Source organism: Giraffa tippelskirchi, chromosome 13 (genome assembly GCF_054371585.1).
Source record: "Giraffa tippelskirchi isolate mGirTip1 chromosome 13, T2T-mGirTip1v1.2.pri, whole genome shotgun sequence".
NCBI classification, from domain to species: Eukaryota; Metazoa; Chordata; class Mammalia; order Artiodactyla; family Giraffidae; genus Giraffa; species Giraffa tippelskirchi.
Window position 1 is genome coordinate 94,656,155 of NC_137287.1, and position 21,785 is coordinate 94,677,939.

Here is a 21,785-nt window from a genome sequence, read left to right on the forward strand (position 1 = left end):
ATGAGGAACAGGCTCTCCTGCTGATTCCAGCCGGGCAGCTGGCTAGCCGCCCGGATGTGAGGACATCTGGTGATGCTCTGACCCGGCCATGCAGCAACTTCCAAGGCTTGTCCAGACTGACTCCCTGGACAGACACAGCATATCTGGCTTCTTGCCTCTGCCAGGACCTACTTCCTCTGCATGCCACGATGCCTGGCCACTGGCTCCCCTGCCCGTGCCCTCGAGCATTTCCACTGACCCTCCCTGCAAAACCATGCACCCAAGTCACTAGTTGTGGCTTGCCTTACACTGTATGCTCCAGGCTACCAGCATCAGCTCCCCAACTCTCTCTACACGCCCACACCACTGATCCCTAGTTGTAGTTCTCCTGTGCCCCCACCCCCCACCCCCTGAAACCCAGAGGGCTGCTTCTTGTTTGCCAAGCAACTGTGGACCAGCTCTGGCCCAGTGAAGTGAAAGTGAAAGTCATTCAGTCATGTCCGACTCTTTGCGACCCAATAGACTATCCAGTCCATGGAATTCTCCAGGCCCGAATACTGGAGTGGGTAGCCTTTCTCTTCTCCAGGGGATCTTCCCACCCAGGGATCAAACCCAGGTCTCCCACATTGCAAGCGGATTCTTTATCAGCTGAGCCACAAGGGAAGCCCAAGAATACTGGAGTGGCTAGCCTATCCCTTCTCCAGATGACCTTCCTGACCCAGGAATCAAACTCTGGTCTCCTGTATTACAGGCGGATTCTTTATCAAATGAGCTATCAGGGAAGCTCTGGCCCAGGGAAACTAGTAAACTTCACTGCCATCAAGCGGTCTGCAACTGCCATTTTCTCTGAGGTCTGAATCCCAGCCTGGGGAAGGGCCTCCCTCCCAAGTTTGTTGTTCCTTGAGTACTCTCCCTTAGTCCTGAGCTACCATATAAACTTTTCTCACATCTTATAGCTAATCTTTATCACAGTGTAATAATCCCTTATATTTATTAAAATTTCACAGTTCACGTCTCCTTACTGGACCCAGACTAACTGGTGCAGGGAGTGGTAGTGGTGGTAGTTTAGCCGCTAAGTCATGTCTGACTCTTGCAACCCCATGGACTGTAGCCTGCCAGGCTCCCCTGTCCATGGGACTTTCCAGGCAAGAATGCTGGCGTGGGTTGCCATTTCCTTCTCCAGGGGATCCTCCTGACTCTAAAGATGGGATCTGAGGATTCGTATGGTCATGTGCTTAGGCTTGGGTGCAGTGCTGTGTTCCCTACTGATGAGAAACGGATGCTAGTATAGTAACCCACTGCATGCAGCAGCATCACAATTAATCAAACCTGCAGTTCAATGTGGCGAAATGCCAAGTCAAACACATGCTTTGGGAATGACTTCTGTGCTTGATTGTATGGCAGTAACAATGATTATAAGGGCCATGGTGTGGATGAGTTATTTTGAGTGCACTTGAACATTTACAAAAAAAAATGACAAGGTTAGGTCCATTAACTTTCAGCTCAAGTCATGGTCTGAGAAGCAGAAAGCTTCTATAACAGCCTAAAAGAATCCCTTATTTCTTGTAGTCACACAGCTGCTACTGCTGAGAATCCAAGACAGTTTAATTGTATGGGTTGTTAAACAATAACAGTTAAATTCTCCAGCACACCATCTCTCATGTGAAAGTTAAGACACTAATTAGAAAAGAAAGGAATCCTTAAATATGGAAGGAAGATAACTGGTTAGACCCAGAGGAAGCTGACAATCTTGAATTCCCAGGTCAGTGTGGGTCTTCCTCACCAGTGGAAGCAGCTTGCCCTCCTGTGTTGAGGAGACTAGCTTTCCTCTACTTGAAAACCCTGTGATGACCTCACTTGAGGTAGATGTCTTCGGAGCCTCCCTCTCCACGGCTGACCTGGCTAACACTACTGCTGAGTGGTTACTGGCTAAGTGAAAGAAGCTCAGTCGTGTCCGACTCTTAGTGACCCCATGGACTGTACAGTCCATGGAATTCTCCAGGCCAGAATACTGGAGTGGGTAGCCTTTCCCTTCTCCAGGGGATCTTCCTAACCCAGGGATCAAACCCAGGTCTCCCACATTGCAGGTGGATTCTTTACCAGCTGAGTAATCGGCTAAGAGCAGAGATCAATACGTGGCCCCAATATGGCACTGTTCCTGGGGGAGAAGCCTACGAGTTGATTACACTGGACTTCTTCCATCATGGAGGAGGGAAAGATCTGTCCTCATTGGAATACATATTCTGAATGTAGATTTGTCTTTACCTGTAATGCCTTTGCACTAGCAAACTTCCACCATCTATGTACTTACGGAATGTCTCATCTATCACTGCAGCAGTCTGCAAAGTCTTGCAATTAATCAAGGATCTTATTGCATAGCAAAGGAAGTGCAGCAGTGGGCTTAGGTACATGGAATCAACTAGCCTTACCTTACATCTCATTACCCAGAAGTGGCTGATGACTCAGTTATAGGACCAATTGGGAGACAGTAACCTAAAAATATGGGGCTCTGTCTTACAGAATGCAAGTCTAGGCTTTGCATCAAAGACCATTACATGGGATTAACTTGACAGACAATATGGGGGACTGGGAATCAAGGGATGAAAGTGGGAGTGGCTCCGCTCACTGTTACAAACCTAATGACTCTCTTATTAAAATACTGCTTCTAGGACTTCCTTGGTGGTCCGGTAGTTAAGAATCCACCCCTCCATAAAGGGAACATGGGTTTGATCCCTGGTCCTCGAAGATTCCACATGCCATGAGGCAACTAAGCCGTGTACCACCACTACTGAGCCCACGCTCCAGAGACTGAGAGCCTCAACTACTGCGCCTGTGCACCACAACTAGAGAAAGCCTGCACACAGCAGTGAGGACCCAGGGTGGCTAGAAAAGTTTTTTTAATAAAAATTTAAAATATTGCTTCCACTTTCACTAACTTTGAGACCTATTGATTTGTAAAGCTTAGTCGCCAAGGGAAGAATGTTTCCACAAGGGGATCAAAACAATGGATTCACTGAACTGGAAGGTAAGAGTGCTACCCTGCCATTTGGGGCTCTTTATGCCATTGAAGCAACAGGCAAGAAAACGGGGTTAACCCACTGGCTGAAGTAATTATCCTGAGGGCCAAGGGGAAATCAAGATGCTACTACATAATGGAGGGAAGGAGGATTATGTCTAAAACCCAGGGGATCTTCTGGGGCACCTCTTGGTACTTCCATGTCTGACGGGAAAGGTTAATGAAAAACCTCAGCAACCAAAAAAAAAGCAGAATGACTGAGGTTTGGGTCACTTCACTATGTAAAGAACAGAGGTTCTGGCTCTGGGCAAAGGAAATATGGGATGGGCAGCTGAAGAAGGAAGCCATAGGTATTAACTATGATCTTGTGAACAGCTACAGAAATGAAGGCTGTAGCCACTTTGTGCATTTTCTCTGTGCTTGTTATGTGCTTGTGTTTATATGTATATACTAGCTATTATCTTCTCTCCTTGTCATTTTTATTTTATACACAAATTATTGAAGGTTAATTTTTAAATTCAATTTTTAGGTAACAGAATATTCAGTAAGATTGTAATTCATTTTGAGGAGTAACTAATAGTGACTGATACAATGGCTTAAGACTGTATGTCTCATTTGGGGAAAGAGTAGCAGACTTATAAGAAGGATGGTAGTGAAGCAGAAATACAGAGCTGTTTGGTTATTGTGAGGGAGCTGAAAAGTGTGTAGAGGGTACTTGTCAAAGCTGATCAGCCAGAGAAAAGACCCTGTTAGTTATCAACTTATTACCTCCCAGATCCAAATTCAACCTTCAATATGTGCTCCACAGCGAGCTAGATGTTAAGCTTTCTCAGTAGCTGGCCCTGTAGAAAAGGGACATTGTAGGAGGAAGGGGGTCTCTGGCTGTTTCCAGCAGCTGCAAGATCAGTCAGCAGTATGGGCATGAGGGTATCTGGGGACACTCTGACCCAACCATTTGCCCAGAGTACACAGTCCCTCACAACCTTGACCTGGACTGGCCATCTACCTTCCCGTAGTTCTCCCCACAAGATACTGCATACTTTAGGTCTCCTGCTCAGCCTGGTGCTCCCTGTGCAAGGCCATGAACCTGGCCACCAGCTATGGCTCACCTGCACCCTATCCATGCCCAAGAGGGCTGCCTCCTGCTTATCCAGCAGTGACTGTGGACCAGCTCTGGCCCAGCAAACCAGCAACTCTCCCACCATTCAGTGTGCTGCAACTATACCTTCTTCAGCAAGGTCAGAACCCTGCTTGGGGAGGGCACCCCCCCTTTCAACTTTTCCGTTATCCTCAGCCCCCAGGAAAGGGCAGTTTTATCTTACAGCTACTTTGCTATCATAGTTTAATAGCTCTTTATGTTAAACTTCCCCTATTTAGTCACTGTATGGTATCTCCTAATCAGAATCATAGAAATGTTACCAGTGTCACATTCCACAGACCACTTGCTTGTCACAAGGGGGAAACACGAATATATAGCGGAGAATGAGGCCATTAGCCTCGGAACACTTGTCAATCTCAACTTTCCTTACCTCGTAACAGACAACCCGATACAATGGCCTATAGCTGTGATGAAGCATGAACACACCACAGTTCAGTTCAGTTCAGTCACTTAGTAGTGTCCGACTCTTTGCAACCCCATGGACTGCAGCACGCCAGGCTTCCCTGTCCATCGCCAACTCCCAGAGCTTACTCAAACTTATGTCCATCCAGTTGGTGATGCCATCCAACCATCTCATCCTCTGTTGTCCCCTTCTCATGCCTTTAATCTTTCCCAGCATCAGGGACTTTTCCAATGAGTCAGTTCTTCCAAAAGGTGGCCAAAGTATTGGAGTTTCAGCATCACTCCTTCCAATGAATATTCTGGAGTGATTTCCTTTAGGATGGACTAATTTGATCTCCTTGCAGTCCAAGGGACTCTCAGGAGTCTTCTCTAACACCACAGTTCAAAAGCATCAATTCTTCAGCCATCAGCTTTCTTTATAGTCCAACTCTCACATCCATACATGACTACTGGAAAAAACCATAGCCTTGACTAGATGCACCTTTGTTGGCAAAGTAATGTCTCTGCTTTTTAATATGCTGTCTAGGTTGGTCATAATTTTCCTGCCAAGGAGTAAGCATCTTTTAATTTCATGGCTGCAGTCACCATCTACAGTGATTTTGGAGCCCCCCAAAATAAAGTCTAACACTGTTTCCACTGTTTGCCCATCTAATTGCCATGAAGTGATGGGGCCAGATGCCATGATCTTAGTTTTCTGAATGTTGAACTTTAGGCCAATTTTTTCACTCTCCTCTCTCACTTTCATCAAGAGGCTCTTTAATTCTTCACTTTCTGCCATGAGGGTGGTGTCATCTGCATATCTGAGGTTATTGATATTTCTCCCGGCAATCTTGATTCCAACTTGTGCTTCATCCAGCCCAGCGTTTCTCATGATGTACTCTGCATTATAAGTTAAATAAGCAGGGTGACAATATACAGCCTTGACGTACTCCTTTTCCTATCTGGAACCAGCTGTTGTTCCATGTCCAGTTCTAACTGTTGCTTCCTGACCTGCATACAGGTTTCTCAAGAGACAGGTCAGATGGTCTGGTATTCCCATCTCTTTCAGAATTTTCCACAGTTTGTGGTGATCCACACAGTCAAAGGCTTTGGCATAGTCAATAAAGCAGAAACAGGTACTTTTCTCAAACTCTCTTGCATTTTCGATGATCCAGCAGATGTTGGCAATTTGATCTCTGGTTCTTCTGCCTTTTCTAAACCCAGCTTGAACATCTGCAAGTTCACAATTCACGTACTGTTGAAGCTTGGCTTGGAGAATTTTGAGCATTACTTTACTAGCATGTGAGATGAGTGTAATTGTGCGGTAGTTTGAGCATTCTTTGGCATTGCCTTTCTTAGGGACTGGAATGAAAACTGACCTTTTCCAGTCCTGTGGCCACTGCTGAATTTTCCAAATTTGCTGGCATATTTAGTGCAGCACTTTCACAGCATCATCTTTTAGGATTTCAAATAGCTCAACTGGAATTCCATCACCTCCACTAGCTTAGTTCATAGTGATGCTTCCTAAGCCCCACTTGACTTCACATTCTAGGATGTCTGGCTCTAGTTGAGTGATCACACCATTGTGATTATCTGAGTGAGTGGTTGGTGGGAAGAAAGAAAATGGAAGCAAATATAGATGGCAGTTTCTAGACCCTTGGTGAGGTGAAAAGGGATTTGTTGATTTTTTGAACAGGGAAATGTATTTTCTGTTAGGCTGAGGAGATTTGAATATAGTAGTTGAGATCTGATAGTGAGCCCTTGTGGGTAGAGATGGTGGAGAACAATGTAGAGGTCTTCTACACTGAAAAAACACCTGGCTGCTTATTAAAATACCGATCAAATTCAAAGGACCCATGCCAGAGACAATGGAGATCTGCCCTAGGAAGCTACATACAGCAGCACCTTGGGTGACCTTGAAGCAGGGAGTCCTGTGCAAGAATGGCTAGAGAAACCTGAGGCGACATGAGAGTGGGTAGACGGCACACGGTTTCTCAGAAGACAGGGAAGTGGGGGCATAGCCCCTCAGCAGGCTGGGAACACGACAGGCAGATTTTGTTAGGGAAGCCTAGGCCCTTCTAGGCCATGACTTCCAGCTCTCTGGGAAGCACGAGGTGAAGTCAGCAGTTGGGAGGATCAAAGAGCCTTCAATTGCAGTCCAGGACATTAACATCAACATAGACTGGAGTGGGAAAGAGGCACAGGGGTACAGGAGTAAGGCTCAGAGAGTGAAGAGCAACAAAGTACGGGCCACCTCCTCAAGACTTCAAAGTAAAGAAGGCTTCTCAGGGACAGTGAGGTGACTCAAGCTATGCCATAAGGTTGGCATGGGGTACAGATGGGCAGACTGAGAGCAGCAGAGAGAGCAGCATCTCAGAAAAGTCTAGAAGTGAGAACTTTGTAAGGATAGGTCATATCTTCAGTGAGGAAGGCCAGCTACATATTTCTTTTCTACCTGCAAGTCCTGGAAGTGGAAATTTCCATAGCAGCAGTAAATGGACCCTGGATTTGAATACCAGAAAATCACTAAAGCAGGTCCTGTTGTTGTTCAGTCACTATGTCGTGTCCAACTCTTTGTGACCCCATGCACTACAGCATGCCAGGCTTCCCTGTCCTTCACTATCTCCCAGAGTTTGCTCAAATTCATGTTCATTGAGTTGGTTATGCTATCTAACCATCTCATCCTCTGCTGCCCCCTTCTCCTTTGCCTTTAATCTTTCCCAGCATCAGGTCTTTTCCAATGAGTCGGCCCTTTGCATTAGGTTGCCAAAGTATTGGAGCTTCAGCTTCAGCATCAGTCCTTCCAACGAATATTCAGGGTTGATTTCCTTTAGGATTGACTGGTTTGATCTCCTTGCAGTCCAGGGACTCTCAAGAGTCGTCTCCAGCACCACAATTAGAAAGCATCAATTCTTCAGCACTCAACCTTCTTTATGGTTCAACTCTCACATCTGTACATGGCTACTGGAAAAACCATAGCTTTGACTAGACGACCTTTGTCAGTAGGGCAGGTTTCAATCCCAGCCCCTCCATGAAGCACTGACAAAATCCCTGCTGCAGTGCAGCTGAATTGCTGGAAAAGCATGACTCACTGCAGTCAGAGAAGAGCTGTGTGAAACAGATGATCTCCAGCCTGTCCAGGCTGGGCTATCAGAACACTGAGGAGGAAGAAACACACTAGGTTTAGCATGGGGAATATTCCATCAATTCCAAAATGCCCAGGCCCTGAAGAGAGACCACCTTCGTTGTTGTTCAGTCGCTAAGTCGTGCCCGACTCTTTGCAACCCCATGGACTGTAACCTGCCAGGCTCCTGTGTCCATGGGATTTCCCAAAAATACTGGGAATATTGGAGTGGGTTGCAATTTCCTTCTCCAGAGGATTTTCCTGATCCAGGGATTGAACCATGTCTCCTGCACTGGCAGGTGTATGGATTCTTTATAACCCCTTGATTCCAGACTGCCTTAAAAAGAAATACTACTGGACTTCTCTGGTGGTCCACTGGGATAGGAACCCATCTACCAATGGAGGGTACGTGGGTTTGATCCCTGGTCGGGAAGACTCCACAAGCCACAGAACAACTAAGCCTGTGCATCACAACTACACTGAGCCCAAGTGCCCTAGACCTGTGCTCTGTATCAAAAGAAGCCACTGCATTGAAAAGCCTGTGCATCACAACAAAGAGCAGCCCCTGCTTGCTGCAACTAGAAAAAGCCCATGCACAGCAACAAAGACCTAGCATACCAAAAATAAACAAAAACTTAAAAGACAAAAAAATACTACTACAGTATCCTTGTGCATTGTTTCTGGAAATGTAAAATGCTGCAGTGGTCATGGAAAACAGCAGAATAGTTCCTCAAAATATTAAACACAGAATTACCATGTGATCCAGAAATTCCATTTCTGGGTGAAAACAGGATCTCAAAGAAAGATTCACACACCATTGTTCACAGCAGCATTATTCACAATAGCCACGAGGTGGAAGTAACCCAAGTGTCCACTGACAGATGAATGCACAAATAAAATGTGGTATATACATACATTAGAATGTTATTCAGTCTTAAAAAGGTAACTCTGATACATTCTACAACACGGATGAATCTTGAGGACAGTATGCTAAATGAAATAAGCCAGCCACAAGAAAGCAAATACTGTTATGATTTCACTTACACAAGCTATCTAGAGTAGTCAAATTTATGGAAACACAAAACAGAATGGTGGTTGCCAGGGCTGGGGGAAGGGGAGAATGAGGAGTTAATATTTAATGAATCAATTCTGAAACTTCTGGAGATTGGCTACACAACAATGTCAATATACTCCTAGATCATATTTTATAATGAATAAGATAGTAGATTCTATATGATGTGTATTTAACCACAGTTTTTTTTAACAGTTCATGTTTATATATGCAAAACAAACATACCAACCCATAAAACCTACTAAATTAGCTAACCTTTCTTCTATGAAGAGTATGAAATATAGCATCTTTGGTCTCCTTTCTTTCACCATATAGATGTTTCTAAAGTATCTGAAACACTGTATTCAGTACCAAGCTCATTTTCTTCCCCAACAAATTCACTCTTCCTTTCTCATTATTTTTAAGACCCAAATCTAAGTCATCCTGGATTCACTGCTCTTCCTCCTCCCTATCAAGTGCAACTCATCACAGTCTCCTTCAATTTTCCACTGTCACTATCTGTCAGACTGCCCCCCTTCTCTCCATCTCTAGTGCTCACCACCATCAACTTCTCCCTGGTCTAGTCCATGAGCCTCCTTCAGTTCAGTTCAGTTCAGTCGCTCAGTTGTGTCTGACTCTTTGCAATCCCATGAACTGCTGCACACCAGGCCTCCCTGTCCAACACCAACTCCCGGAGCCCACCCAAACTCATGTCCATTGAGTCGGTGATGCCACCCAACCATCTCATCCCCTGTTGTCCCCTTCTCCTCCTGCCCTCAATCTTTCCCAGCATCAGGGTCTTTTCAAATGAGTTAGCTCTTCGCATCAGGTGGCCAAAGTATTGGAGTTTCAGCTTCAATATCAGACCCTCCAATGAACACCCAGGACTGATCTCCTTTAGGATGGAGCCTCCTAACCTAAGACTATAACCCAGTCTCCCTTGGCTCTATTCTTGCTTGCACCTTTCAAGTTGTCCCCCACCCCCACTGCCTCCAGAATGAATTTAAAACACACACACACACACACAGAGGCAAATTCAACCACATTAATCCTTTCATTTAGGCTTCCCATCATTCTTCAAATAAAAATGGTCTCTAAGTCCCTGCAGGGTATGGCTGCTGGGAGAAGATATTTACCTGTCTCTTGTCCTGGCCCCTTGCCTTTTGAAAGACACATATTTTCAAAAGTAACACAAGTCAATATTTTTAAAAGTATATGTTGTGTTGTAAACACTAAATTACATGGTAACCCATGTCAAGCGACATCCCTTTTCCACAAAAATAGTTTAAATCACTGTTATTTCCCACTGACTTCACTGCCTTAAAATTTTTGCAATTTTTTCCACAATGTACAGGCATATTTATAAGAATTAGAAACAAAGGACAAATGCAACAGTGTGGCACTGCAGCCACACTGGCTCCATTTAGGTCCCCGTCTCTTCCGCTTCAGGACCTTTGTATATATTCTTGGATCCCATTCCCTGTATTTAAATCTTCCTATCTTCTGGATGGGGTATTGTCCCCTTCAGAAAGTCTTGTTTACCTCTGACTTACCAAACTGTTATATGCTTTCTGAGGGTCCTACATAACCTTTTACCTCAGTGAAAAGTGTGAAAAAATGTCAGTCACTCAGTCATGTCCAACTCTGTGACAATATGGACTCTAGCTCATCAGGTTCCTCTGTCCATGGAATTTTCCAGGCAAGAATAGTGGAATGGGTAGCCATTCCCTTCTTTAGGGGATTTTCCCTACCCAGGGATAGAACCCAGGTCTCCCACATTACAGGCAAATTCTCTACATCTGAGCCACCTGGGAAGCTCCAACCTCAGTGCTCATGATCAAACAGTCATTCATGTGCTTAGTAGGGCCCAACTTTTTTTGGCCCAATGTACTGTAGCTCACCAGGCTCCTCTGTCCATGGGATTTTCCAGGCAACAATACTAGAGTGGATTGCCATTTCTTCTTCCAGGGGATCTTCCCAACCCAGGGATCAAACCTGCGTGTCCTGCATTACAGGTGGACTCTTCACCACTGAGCCATCAGTTCAGTTCAGTTGCTCAGTCGTGTCTGACTCTTTGCGACCCCATGAATCGCAGCACGCCAGGCCTCCCTGTCCATCACCAACTCCCAGAGCTTACCCAAACCCATGTCCACCAAGTTGGTGATGCCATCCAGCCATCTCATCCTCTGTTGTCCCCTTCTCCTCCTGCCCCCAATCCTTCCCAGCTTTAGGGTCTTTTCCAATGAGTCAACTCTTCGCGTGAGGTGGCCAAAGTATTGAAGTTTCAGCTTCAACATCAGTCCTTCCAATGAACACCCAGGACTGATCTCCTTTAGGATAGACTGGTTGGATCTCCTTGCCGTCCAAGGGACTCTCAAGAGTCTTCTCCAACACCACAGTTCAAAAGCATCAATTCTTCGGCGCTCAGCTTTCTTCATCGTCCAACTCTCACATCCATACATGACCACTGGAAAAACTAGAGCCTTGACTAGACAGACCTTTGTTGGCAAAGTAATGTCTCTGCTTTTCAATATGCTATCTAGGTTGGTCATAACCTTCCTTCCAAGGAGTAATTGTCTTTTAATTTCATGGCTGCAATCACCATCAGCAGTGATTTTGGAATGTGAAGTCAAGTGGGCCCTAGAAAGCATCACTACAAACAAAGCTAGTGGAGGTGATGGAATTCCAGTTGAACTATTTCAAGTCCTGAAAGATGATGCTGTGAAAGTGCTGCACTCAATATGCCAGCAAATTTGGAAAACTCAGCAGTGGCCACAGGACTGGAAAAGGTCAGTTTTCATTCCAATCCCAAAGAAAGGCAATGCCAAAGAATGCTCAAACTACCGCACAACTACACTCATCTCACACGTTAGTAAAGTAATGCTCAAAATTCTCCAAGCCAGGCTTCAGCAATATGTGAACCGTGAACTTCCAGATGTTCAAGCTGGTTTCAGAAAAGGCAGAGGAACCAGAGATCAAATTGCCAACATCCGCTGGATCATCGAAAAAGCAAGAGAGTTCCAGAAAAACATCTATTTCTGCTTTATTGACTATGCCAAAGCCTTTGACTGTGTGGATCACAATAAACTGCGGACAATTCTGAAAGAGATGGGAATACCAGACCATCTGACCTGTCTCTTGAGAAATCTGTATGCAGGTCAGGAAGCAACAGTTAGAACTGGACATGGAACAACAGACTGGTTCCAAATAGGAAAAGGAGTACGTCAAGGCTGTATATTGTCACCCTGCTTATTTAACTTATAATGCAGAGTACATCATGAGAAACGCTGGGCTGGAAGAAACACAAACTGGAATCAAGATTGCTGGGAGAAATATCAATAACCTCAGATATGTAGATGACACCACCCTTATGGCAGAAAGCGAAGAAGAACTAAAGAGCCTCTTGATGAAAGTGAAAGAGGAGAGTGCGAAAGTTGGCTTCAAGCTCAACATTCAGAAAACTAAGATCATGGCATCTGGTCCCATCACTTCATGGGAAATACACGGGGAAACAGTGGAAACTGAGCCATCAGGGAAGACCAAATAGAGTCATTGGTGGTGGTGGTTTAGTTGCTAAGTCATGTCCAACTTTTGTGACCCCATGGACTGTTGCCCACCATGGTCCTCTGTCCATGGGACTTTCCAGGCAAGATATTGGAGTGGCTTGCCCTTTCTTGCTCCAGGGGATCTTCCTGACTCAGGGATCGAACCCTAGTCTCCTGTATTGCAGGCATATTCTTTACTGACTGAGCCACCAGGGAAACCCCGAATAGAATGATTAGTGGTTACCGTCTCCTTGCTGGATGGAAGTTCTGAGGGCAGAAAGGGCCCATGTCTTTTTACTAGCTCAATATACATTCTGCCTGACAATGGGTTGGGCAAAATTATTTAATGGTATTATCCCAAATTGGGTTTTTAGGATAAAGTGGCTAAAATTCTCGAGCCTCACAAGAACCAACACCATTCCCTCTCCTCGCCCTCCCAAATTAGTCATTTTTCCAGAACACTACTTCCAATGCAAAAGAATCCTATCCTGTAGACAGAACTTGAAATGTGTGCCACCTGTTTATCAATCACTTATTTGAACATTTATTTAAGTCCTGGCATAAGACTATGCACAAATACAAATAAAACCAAGTATCTGCACCTAAACTTTAAACTAAGTTTTTGTTTACTCTGGCAGAGAACCTATAAGGGCTTCCCAGGTGGCACAGTGATAAAGATTCCACCTGCCAATGCAGGAGATACAAGAGACTCGGGTTTGATCCCTGGGTCAGGAAGATCCCCTGGAGTAGGAAATGGCAACCCACTCCAGTATTCTTGCCTGGAAAATTCCATGGACAGAGGAGCCCGGTGGGTTACAGTCCATGGGGTCCCCAAAGAGTCTGACACGACTGAGCACACTTCTGTCTGGCTAGTACACAGAAAAGGCTCAACACCCATTACCAAAAATAATACATCTTCTATAGCAGGGCTAACACTTCTACTCCTTTCTGGAAGTAAAGGGTTGGCTAGGGTAGGCTAGCAACAGTGGTCATGTCTATAGCATGCACTCAACACTTACACTCATTTAAAACTTTATTAGTGTATAAACAAAGCTAAGACTTCATATGATAAACAGAAGTTCTATGGTAATGAGGTCATCATTTTCAGTACTCTAACAAGCCTGTGTATGCAAAACATATTTTCAAAAGTAATACCAGTCAATACTTTTCAAAGTATATGCTGTGTTGTAAACACTAAATTACATGGCAACCCACGTCAAGTGACATCCCTTCTCCACAAAAATAGTTTAAATCACTGTTATTTCCTACTGACTTCACACTAAATTTTTGCGGTTTTTTTTGCGTTTGTTTCTAAGAATTAGAAACATAAGACAAATGCAACAGATCTCTAAAAATTGCATCAACGCATTTGTCCATTTCAGAAGTGTTAAGTGCTGACGTTTTATGCATCAAAGTGAAAGGGAAAGTGAAGTCGCTCAGTCGTGTCCGACTCTTTGCGATCCTATGGACTGTAGCCCACGAGGCTCCTCCACCCATGGAATTTTCCAGGCAAGAGTACTGGAGTGGGTTGCCATTTCCTTCTCCAGAGGATCTTCCCTACCCAGGGATCAAACCCAGATAAAATTACACTGAAAAGTTTTAATATGTGAATAACAATGGTACATGGTTTCACTAGCATGAACAGCTGTCTTCTATTGAAATAAGACTCCAATGTGATTTCTTTGTGATCTTCAGTTGCAATCAATAATGCATTTTTAAAAAAACTTTATGGCACTAATGGTAAAGAACCTGCCTGCCAATGGAGGAGACACAGAAGACAAGGGTTCAATCCCTGGATTGGGAAGATCCCCCGGAGAAGGGCATGGCAACCCACTCCAGTATTCTTGTCTGGAGAATCCCATGGACAGAGGAGCCTGACAGGCTACAGTCCACAAAGAGTCGGACACAACTGAAGCAACTCAGCACGCAGCATGCATGCACATAGCAGGCATTGGTCTAAGTACATAAGAGACAAAGAGATGCAAGAAATATGCATTCAGCCCTCAAGGAATTTGGTTTAGCAGAAGAAACCTATACAAATATTGCCCTAATGTGTTATAAGTAACAACCTTAGCACTGAGACCCAAAGGAAAGTCAGATGAAAGTCAACTCTATTGGAATAAGAATCCTTAAATTAAACCCAGAAGGATGAGCTAGAATTCTCCAGTGAAGTAAACAGGGAAATGGCAGGGCCCACAGAAGGAACTGCAGTCTGGTGCAAACACAGGGAGCCAGGAAATATCATGGTGTGCTGAGATCTTGTTCTGCCCAACTGAACACAGCTTTGGATAACAGTTGAGGAAGCTGAAGAGACAAATGGGGCCGGTTTATAGATATAACATGGTAAGGAGTTTGTACTGTATCTTATAAGGGAAAGTACTGCAAAAAATTCTAATTAGGGTAATGATATGACTAGTCTACAGTTTAGAAAGATTAGTGGTTTAAGGACTCCACAACTCCCAAGAGAGGGCTGACCTTAGCAGGGCGTGCTCACTCGCCGTCTGATTTATTGACGGTTCACTTTCTCCCAGCCTTGGTCAGTAATGTCACCTGCAAGCTGTGCGACTCCGCCCCCCAGGAGCATCCAGTGGTCTGACTTCAGCAGCACTTCCCGACCAGAGATATAGCACTCACTGTCTCCAGAGGGCGGCCACCCACAGTGTGATGTGAGCATTCTTCCAGAGGGCGACACCGGGGTTGAGTTGGGCTGTGCCCCTACTTGTATGACCACCAGGTTTGCCTCATTTTCCTTCTCCGCAGCAGGGGAAGGCCCGGCCCTAGGAGGCTGCGCGTTAAGCGGTACATACAGGGCGAGAGCCGGCGAGGGGCAGACCCAGCGCCCGTAGAAGCGGGGTCGCGCGCCGCTGGCTCCGCCCGAAGACTCGAGCCAGAGGGCTAGCTAGCGGGGTAACCAGGCCGTGGGCAGGAGAGCTGGGCGGCTCACCGGTAAAAAGCAGAGTCCCCGAGCGGGTTCCAGTTCGCGGTGTAGCAGTCCATGGCTGGTACAAGCGGCGGCTTGCCAGCGCCAGGTACACCCGCCCAGCTTGGGCTCCAGGCAGCACTTCCGCTTCCGCCCGTCCGGGTCACGTGATGAGGCCGCGGCCACCGGCCTTCCCCGCTGTGGGCGGCTGTACTTGGCCGTCGCTGTGCCCCCGCCCACACGGGGGCGGGCTTGGCCCTGGCTCTTGCTCCCTACGGCAGCCACCCGCGTTGCCTTCTTGTCTCCCCTCGGACGTTGGGGGGTCGGGCAGGGCAGGACATGAGTGACCGGAAGTGGGGGTTGTGAGCTTTGTCGCCCGGGGCGGGGAGGCCCGAGGCGTCGTCGGGCCTCCGCGACTCGCGCATGGAGAGAGCTGGGCGACGGGCTGCGCACCGACCACTAACCGGGACGCACAAGCTCTGCGAGGCAGGAGCAGTGCTGAAGCGACCAGCTCTTCGGGCACGGGAACATGAGGCTAGGCCCGGAGCCCATTGCAGGCGACGCGCGCAGTGTGCGGGCCTGCCCCCCTCGCTGGTGAACGGCGCGGAGCCCCGGGACTCGGTAATTGGCGCGAGCGAGCGCGCGCATGCGCGGGGCGGCGACGGGCACGTGGCTGGGCGCAGGGCGGCACCGCGTGGGAAGCGGCAGGGTATCCCGGAGGTTCGCGGGCCTGGCGACCTCCTACTCACTGTGCCAAGTGTAACAGAGGCTGGCGCCACCATGGACCCCACTCTGCTGCCGCCATCTGGTACCTGGATCCCTGAGCAGCTTGAAAGGGGCCAACGCAGGTCTTTATCCCAAAGTGGGCCCTGGAGCTAGTTGAGTTCCCTCCCTCGTGCAGCTCAGTGGCCTTTCCCTGCAGCCCGTCATTGTTGGCGGCAGCATGGTCTTCTGTCTGGAGAACGAGGAGCCGTGCCGCCCGCAGCGAAGCAGCATGGTCCATTTCCAGGCCTCGGAAGTCCAGCAGCTGCTGCACAACAAGTTCGTGGTCATCTTGGGGGACTCAAGTGAGTGAGTGCCCTTCTAGAATCACATTTCCTGGTCCCGCACCTGCAGTCTGTTCTCTGCGTCTGGACGTTTTGTCTCCATCTCAAACCTCTTTTCTGATCCCCAGTCCGTTCCAGTACAGAAGGTTTATTTCCCCAACGCCTTCCAACACCTGTTGTCCTGACAGATGTAGCCTGTCAGGCTTTTCATCCCCTCCTTGCTCAGCATTTTTCCCCTGACAGTCCCCCACAGTGTCCTCATGGAAGCAGTGTATTGTGTTGTCTGTTTCTTGGGTGACTTGGCCAACTTATTTCTGCCAGGTCGCTATGTACACCTGGAAGGTATATATACCTGGAAGGAACAAAGTCAGTGCCAGGACTTTTTAACTTCACCTTTTTTCATATGTCTAAGTCAATATTCCACAAAGGTGGTGTTGGGCCACCTCAGCAAGAGGCCTGGATTTGAAAGAGCTGGGGGTGGAGTAAGGCCTGCCTCAGCCTCAGGATCTCTGTCTCCCTTCAGTCCAGCGGGCTGTGTATAAAGACCTGGTGCTCCTGCTCCAGAAAGACTCACTGCTCACAGCTGCCCAGCTGAAAGCCAAGGTGAGGGAAGCTTGGTGGCCATGCCAGTGATGGGCGGGCACAGACTCTGGTCTGGTAGGGGCCTCCTCCCTGGCTTGGGTCTGACCAGCTGGGTGGGGGGGGTGGGCAGGGGGAGCTGAGCTTTGAACAGGACCAGCTGGTCGCTGGGGGTCAGCTGGGCGAGCTGCACAACGGGACACAGTACCGGGAGGTCCGCCAGTTCTGCTCGGGTTCTGGCCACCACCTTGTACGCTTCTACTTCCTCACCCGCGTTTACTCCGAGTACCTCGAGGGAGTCCTGGAGGAGCTGACATGTGGGCCTGCCCCGGACCTGGTGATCATCAACTCCTGCCTCTGGGATCTCTCCAGGTTGGGGCGGGGGGAGAGGGAAATACTGATCGGGGGTGGAGGTATGGCTCAGAGGCCACCCACCCCTGTGTTCTTGCCCACCTTTTGTGCTTCCCAACAGGTATGGCCGCTGCTCGATGGAGAGCTACCGAGAGAACCTGGAGCGAGTGTTCGTGCGCATGGACCAGGTGTTGCCAGATTCCTGCCTGCTGGTGTGGAACATGGCAATGCCCCTAGGAGAGCGTGTCACTGGGGGTTTCCTCCTGCCTGAGGCAAGTGACTGGAGCACCTCAGGATAGAAGATGGGGAAGCTGATTGGTAGATAGAGAATCCTCCCTCCCGATTCTACATCGTTCAGTGGCTCTTAGATGCTGCATTTTCTCACTCAGCTCCAGCCCCTGGCAGGCTCTCTGCGGCGGGATGTGGTTGAAGGGAACTTCTACAGTGCTACTCTGGCTGGGGACCACTGCTTTGATGTCTTGGACCTCCACTTTCACTTTCGGCATGCAGTAAGGCACCGTCACCGGGATGGTGTCCACTGGGACCAGCATGCCCACCGCCACCTCTCACATTTGCTTCTGACCCATGTGGCCGATGCCTGGGGTGTGGAGCTGCCCAAGCGTGACTATCCCCATGGTGAGCCCTATCACAGGTTGGGAGGGTAGTGATGCAAAGAGGGCCCTCAGAGCATAGGTCTCATAAACAGCAGGACAGAGATCCTCAAGAGGAGTAGAGCCCCTTGAAGGACCATTGTGAATCCTGAATGTGCCTTCCTTCCCCTGGTCTAGCCCTATAGTCACCTCTGCGTACACTAATGAATATTGAGTACATAAGGCAATATGTCAAAAGACCCGTATGCTACAGATAAACAGGAAAAGAATGGGAGTACTTTTAGATAGGAGTGGATGTGGGGCGTGGAAAAGCAGAAGCAGAGGAAAGGCAATTCAGGCAGAGTGGTAGAAGCAACAAAGCCCCTTGGCAGGGACTGTTAAACCCTCAGTTCCTGCCTACTTTTATTTTTCTTTTTGATTTTTTTTTTCCCTTTTTTTTTTTTCTTTTTTTTTCTTTTTTTTTTTTATGTTTTTTGTTGTTGTTGTTGTTGTTGTTGTTGTTTTTGTTGTTTTTTTGTTTTTCTTATTTTTGTTTCCCTGCCTACTTTTAAAGGGGACATCATGGGTGATTGTTCCATGTCTGCTTCTGCCCTGGATCATGTCCTGCAAGGGTTAAGTGCTTGCCTCACTTGTTGATAATTCATCTCTTTCCACCCCAGTATCTAGCACAGTTGCTATGTATATAGTGCCTGCAGGATGGTGTTTATTGAATTGGAGACGTCAGTCATGTTAGAAGGCTGTAGTAGCACTGGAGGATGTGAGGGCAGAGAGGCCAAGAATGTCACTTTTAGCCTGGAGTTGGAGTATCAGGAAAGTGAATTAGGACCTTAATCATATAATGGTCCAATTTCTTTGTTTTTTTAGGTGAGAACTAAATCTCATCTTCCTTGGTAGCTCAGATGGTAAAGAATCTGCCTGCAATGCAGGAGACCTGGGTTCAATCTCTGGGTTGGGAAGATCCCCCGGAGCAGGGCATGGCAACCCACTCCAGTATTCTTGCCTGGAGAATCCCCATGGACAGAGGAGCCTGGTGGGCTACAGTGCATAGAGTTTCAAAGAGTCGGACACAACTGAGCAACTAGCACACAAATCTCATCTAAATCAGTTGGAGAACTGATCCGTAGCAGAGAAAGGGATGCTCTAAAGGTTGTAAGGCTAGTTTGTTGTGTCTCAGGTCTTCCGAACCCAATTTGGAGCCACAGAAATAGCAACATCAACAGGAAGGGTTAGGTGGAAGGATGAGTTGGTGAGTTTGATGAGGGCAGATCTCTTTGAAGTACTATGGAAATGTTGAATAGAATTGGAGTCAGTGGTGCCCAGCAGGAAGATGGCCGCTGAGGGCATAAATGTGAACAGTGACAGAAAGAGCAGAATAATGGTCATGTTTGGCAGCTGGAAGAGAAGAGAGACTGATGGAGGAAACAAAAGGAGGTAAGGATAGAGGCACGTTCAGGGAGGGGAGAGGCTTTTGGCCATGTCATGTGATGGTTAGGAAGTGAGGAAGTGGTTACATTTTTGTAGGAAAAGTACTGAAGGATTGGAGTAGGGTTAAAAGAGGCAGTGAACAGTTGAGAAGGGAATGGTGCCTGGGCAAAAATACTCTGTGGGAGAAATTGTGAAAGGAACCCAAACCTGCTGGGAAAAGGAAATGATAGGATCTTTGTTTTTAACAGAGACTTACTAAACTTAGTTATTGGTCTTTGAGGAAGAGCTAGGAGAGGAGAGATAGACAAGCTGTGCAATAGAGGGAGGAGACTGGAAGGGATCATGAACAAAGACAGATCCACTGACTATTGAGACACAGGGAAGAAGGAGCATAGCTTGGGCTTGGCCTGAAATGAGAGGAGATGAAGAAACCTGAGTATGAAGTAGAGGGTGCTGTGTTCACCAAGAGGAGGAAGTAAAGGTTTAGAAGTGTAGGCTGCCTGGGTTCAGGGTGACCTGGCTCCCCAGGCCTACCTAAAACTATCATCCTTTTTTCTAGACCCATGGATTAAAGACTGGCCAGAGCCGGATCATCTCTTCCAGGGGAGCCAGGGGCAGCCCTCAGACTTCGGCGAGCAGCCGGCCTTGCCCCCACCCTCTCCCTTACCTCCTCTCATGCCTTTTCCCTACCCTCTTCCTCAGCCTTCCGTACCTCCTCTGTTTCCACCCCTGCCCCAGGAACCCCCTTTTTTCCCAGGCCAGCCCTTCCCACCCTGTGAATTCTTCAATTTTAATCCAATGGAAGACTTCTCGATACCACCCCACTTAGGTAGGTGCCCCCACAACTTCCCAGTACACCTTTTCCAGCCTCTCCTTGAACCTCCCTCAACCTAGTCTTCTGTGTCCAGATGGGCTGAGAGAAGTCAGGGACCCCTTGTGCCTGCCCTGGGATTGGGTTCTGTCACAGCTGAGTCTGCAACAGCATCTGTAGACTCATGAATTAGCTCATTGATTGTCAGTTTTCTGACTTGGCAGTACGGGAAGTGGTATTGCCATTTTGTAGATGGGGAAATTGAAGCCCAGAGAAACTCACCCTGAAGAACCAGAACTGCCTGAGGCAGAGTTGCGCTCACCACGGCCAGAAGCCCACTCTGATGATGGCTGGTTCTTTTGTAGGATGTGGCCCTGGAGTGAACTTTGTGCCTGGCCCCCTGCCTGCTCCAGTCCCCAGCCCTGTCCCCCATGGTCAGCACCGGGGCTTGGCCGTCCACCGGGGGATGTCACGCTGTGTTCACAACAGCCCCTACCATGTGCCGAGGATGGGGGCGCCCTGCAGGCAGCGTCCAAGACACTCAGACAGGCTGATCCACACATATAAACTGGATAGACGGCCTCATGCCCATTCGGGTACATGGCCAGGGTAGACTGGTTCTTGTGTTTGGGCTGTGTGTGCCAGTGGCCCTGCAGTGCCTGTTTGCCACGCCAGGTGTTGGCATGGCACCTGCTATGCCTGACGTTGTTGTCCATTGCTGTCACCAATAAAGGCATGGAAAAACAGAATGACATCTTTTTGTGAAAGGGAATGAGTCTCCGAACCGTGATCTTAAGAGTTGGGGAGGCTACCTCTGGGTTCTCTCTAGCCTCGGACCTTTCAGTCCACACTGTTTAGAAATCATTGAATGCATCTTTCCTACTGTCTCACACACTCAATTATACTCCTACCAGAACACACGTGTGCTTAACAAAGACCCTGGAGGGGTTACCTGTTGTCAACAGCTCTTTGGGATTGGGAAATGTCAAAGGCTGAGTTGTAATTGAAACTGTCAGTATTTTATATGGAGTTTGGAATCTGGCTAGTTCCCACCTGTACTAGTCGTACCCATTCATATGTACGTTCAACGTTCACCTACTCCTGGAGATATACCAACCTTGCCTTGCACAATTTCTTGGCTCATGGTAGACACTCAAAAGTGGTTGGAACTAAGCAAGAAGCTCCCAAGCCCAAGTGGGAGACTGATTAGAAAACCATTACTTACTAGATACAACATACAGTGGTAGCAAAGAACACAAACCTATTTGGTGGGTGGGCAGTAGAAGGAGCAGAAAGAGAATTCCTACTCCGCCAAACTTAGTAAGAAAGTTAAAAGAATTCAGAGACTTCCCTGATGGTAGTGACTAAGACTCCATGCTGCCAGTGCACGCAGAGGCCCAGGCTGAGTTTGTGGTCGGGGAACTAGATACTTCATGGTGCAACTGAAGATCCTGCATCCCACGTGTAACTCAGACCTGGCACAACCAAATTAATTAATTTTTTAAAAGTACAGCATCTCAGCTTTGACAATTGATCTTGACCCTGGGTTGGGTGTAGCATGAGGGGGCTGAAGCATGGCAGTACACTGATAAGTGATGTGAAGCAGGAAAATAAGGAAACACACAGACCCACTAAATAATCCTTAAGTAGAATAGGCCGGAGAAGAGGATGTAGAAATACTGCATTACCTTTCCTTACTTTTTATTGAAATCTTACTTTGTCAAAGGATGTAACATCTTACACAAATGGAAATAGCGGACCAAAGAAGTGTTGATCCTTGGTGGGTA

At 47.4% G+C, this 21,785-nt stretch overlaps 2 protein-coding genes across 13 annotated transcripts in view; one reads left to right on the forward strand and one right to left on the reverse strand.

Annotated features, from left to right (window-relative positions):
• VPS16 (VPS16 core subunit of CORVET and HOPS complexes) overlaps window positions 1-15,315 on the reverse strand; it is a 30,166-nt gene extending 14,851 nt beyond the window's left edge. For 4 of the 6 annotated variants that reach the window (XR_014073700.1, XM_081558953.1, XM_081558954.1 and 1 more), the window contains exon 1: window positions 15,200-15,315. Coding sequence is in view for 3 of the 6 variants with exons in the window: in XM_081558953.1 (XP_081415079.1) it covers window positions 15,200-15,252 (53 nt within the window). In the remaining 3 variants the exon portion in view is untranslated. Of the gene's footprint in view, window positions 1-14,730 lie in introns of all 6 variants that reach the window. The other 2 variants (XM_081558952.1, XM_081558951.1) reach the window with 2 other exon arrangements.
• Window positions 15,316-15,344: 29 nt separating this feature from the next.
• Window positions 15,345-20,744, forward strand: PCED1A (PC-esterase domain containing 1A). 7 transcript variants are annotated; one of them, XM_081559046.1, is made up of 8 exons: window positions 15,345-15,796; window positions 16,077-16,242; window positions 16,745-16,824; window positions 16,934-17,172; window positions 17,273-17,423; window positions 17,541-17,787; window positions 19,747-20,016; window positions 20,364-20,744. In XM_081559046.1, the coding sequence occupies exons 1-8, from the start codon at window positions 15,599-15,601 to the stop codon at window positions 20,609-20,611; spliced, it is 1,599 nt and encodes a 532-aa protein (XP_081415172.1). In that variant the 5' UTR covers window positions 15,345-15,598; the 3' UTR covers window positions 20,612-20,744. The 7 variants fall into 7 exon arrangements, with proteins under 7 accessions (XP_081415172.1, XP_081415174.1, XP_081415173.1 ...); XM_081559048.1 differs by having other exon boundaries at window positions 17,087-17,172; XM_081559047.1 differs by having other exon boundaries at window positions 16,098-16,242.
• The last annotated feature ends 1,041 nt before the right edge of the window (window positions 20,745-21,785 follow it).

Coding starts and splice junctions, on each gene's coding strand:
- PCED1A (XM_081559046.1), top strand. CDS start 15,599: ATGGAGAGAGCTGGGCGACGGGCTGCGCACCGACCACTAACCGGGACG. Junction 16,825..16,933: donor CTGCCCAGCTGAAAGCCAAG/GTGAGGGAAGCT, acceptor GGGGGTGGGCAG/GGGGAGCTGAGCTTTGAACA. Junction 17,424..17,540: donor GGGGTTTCCTCCTGCCTGAG/GCAAGTGACTGG, acceptor TTTCTCACTCAG/CTCCAGCCCCTGGCAGGCTC.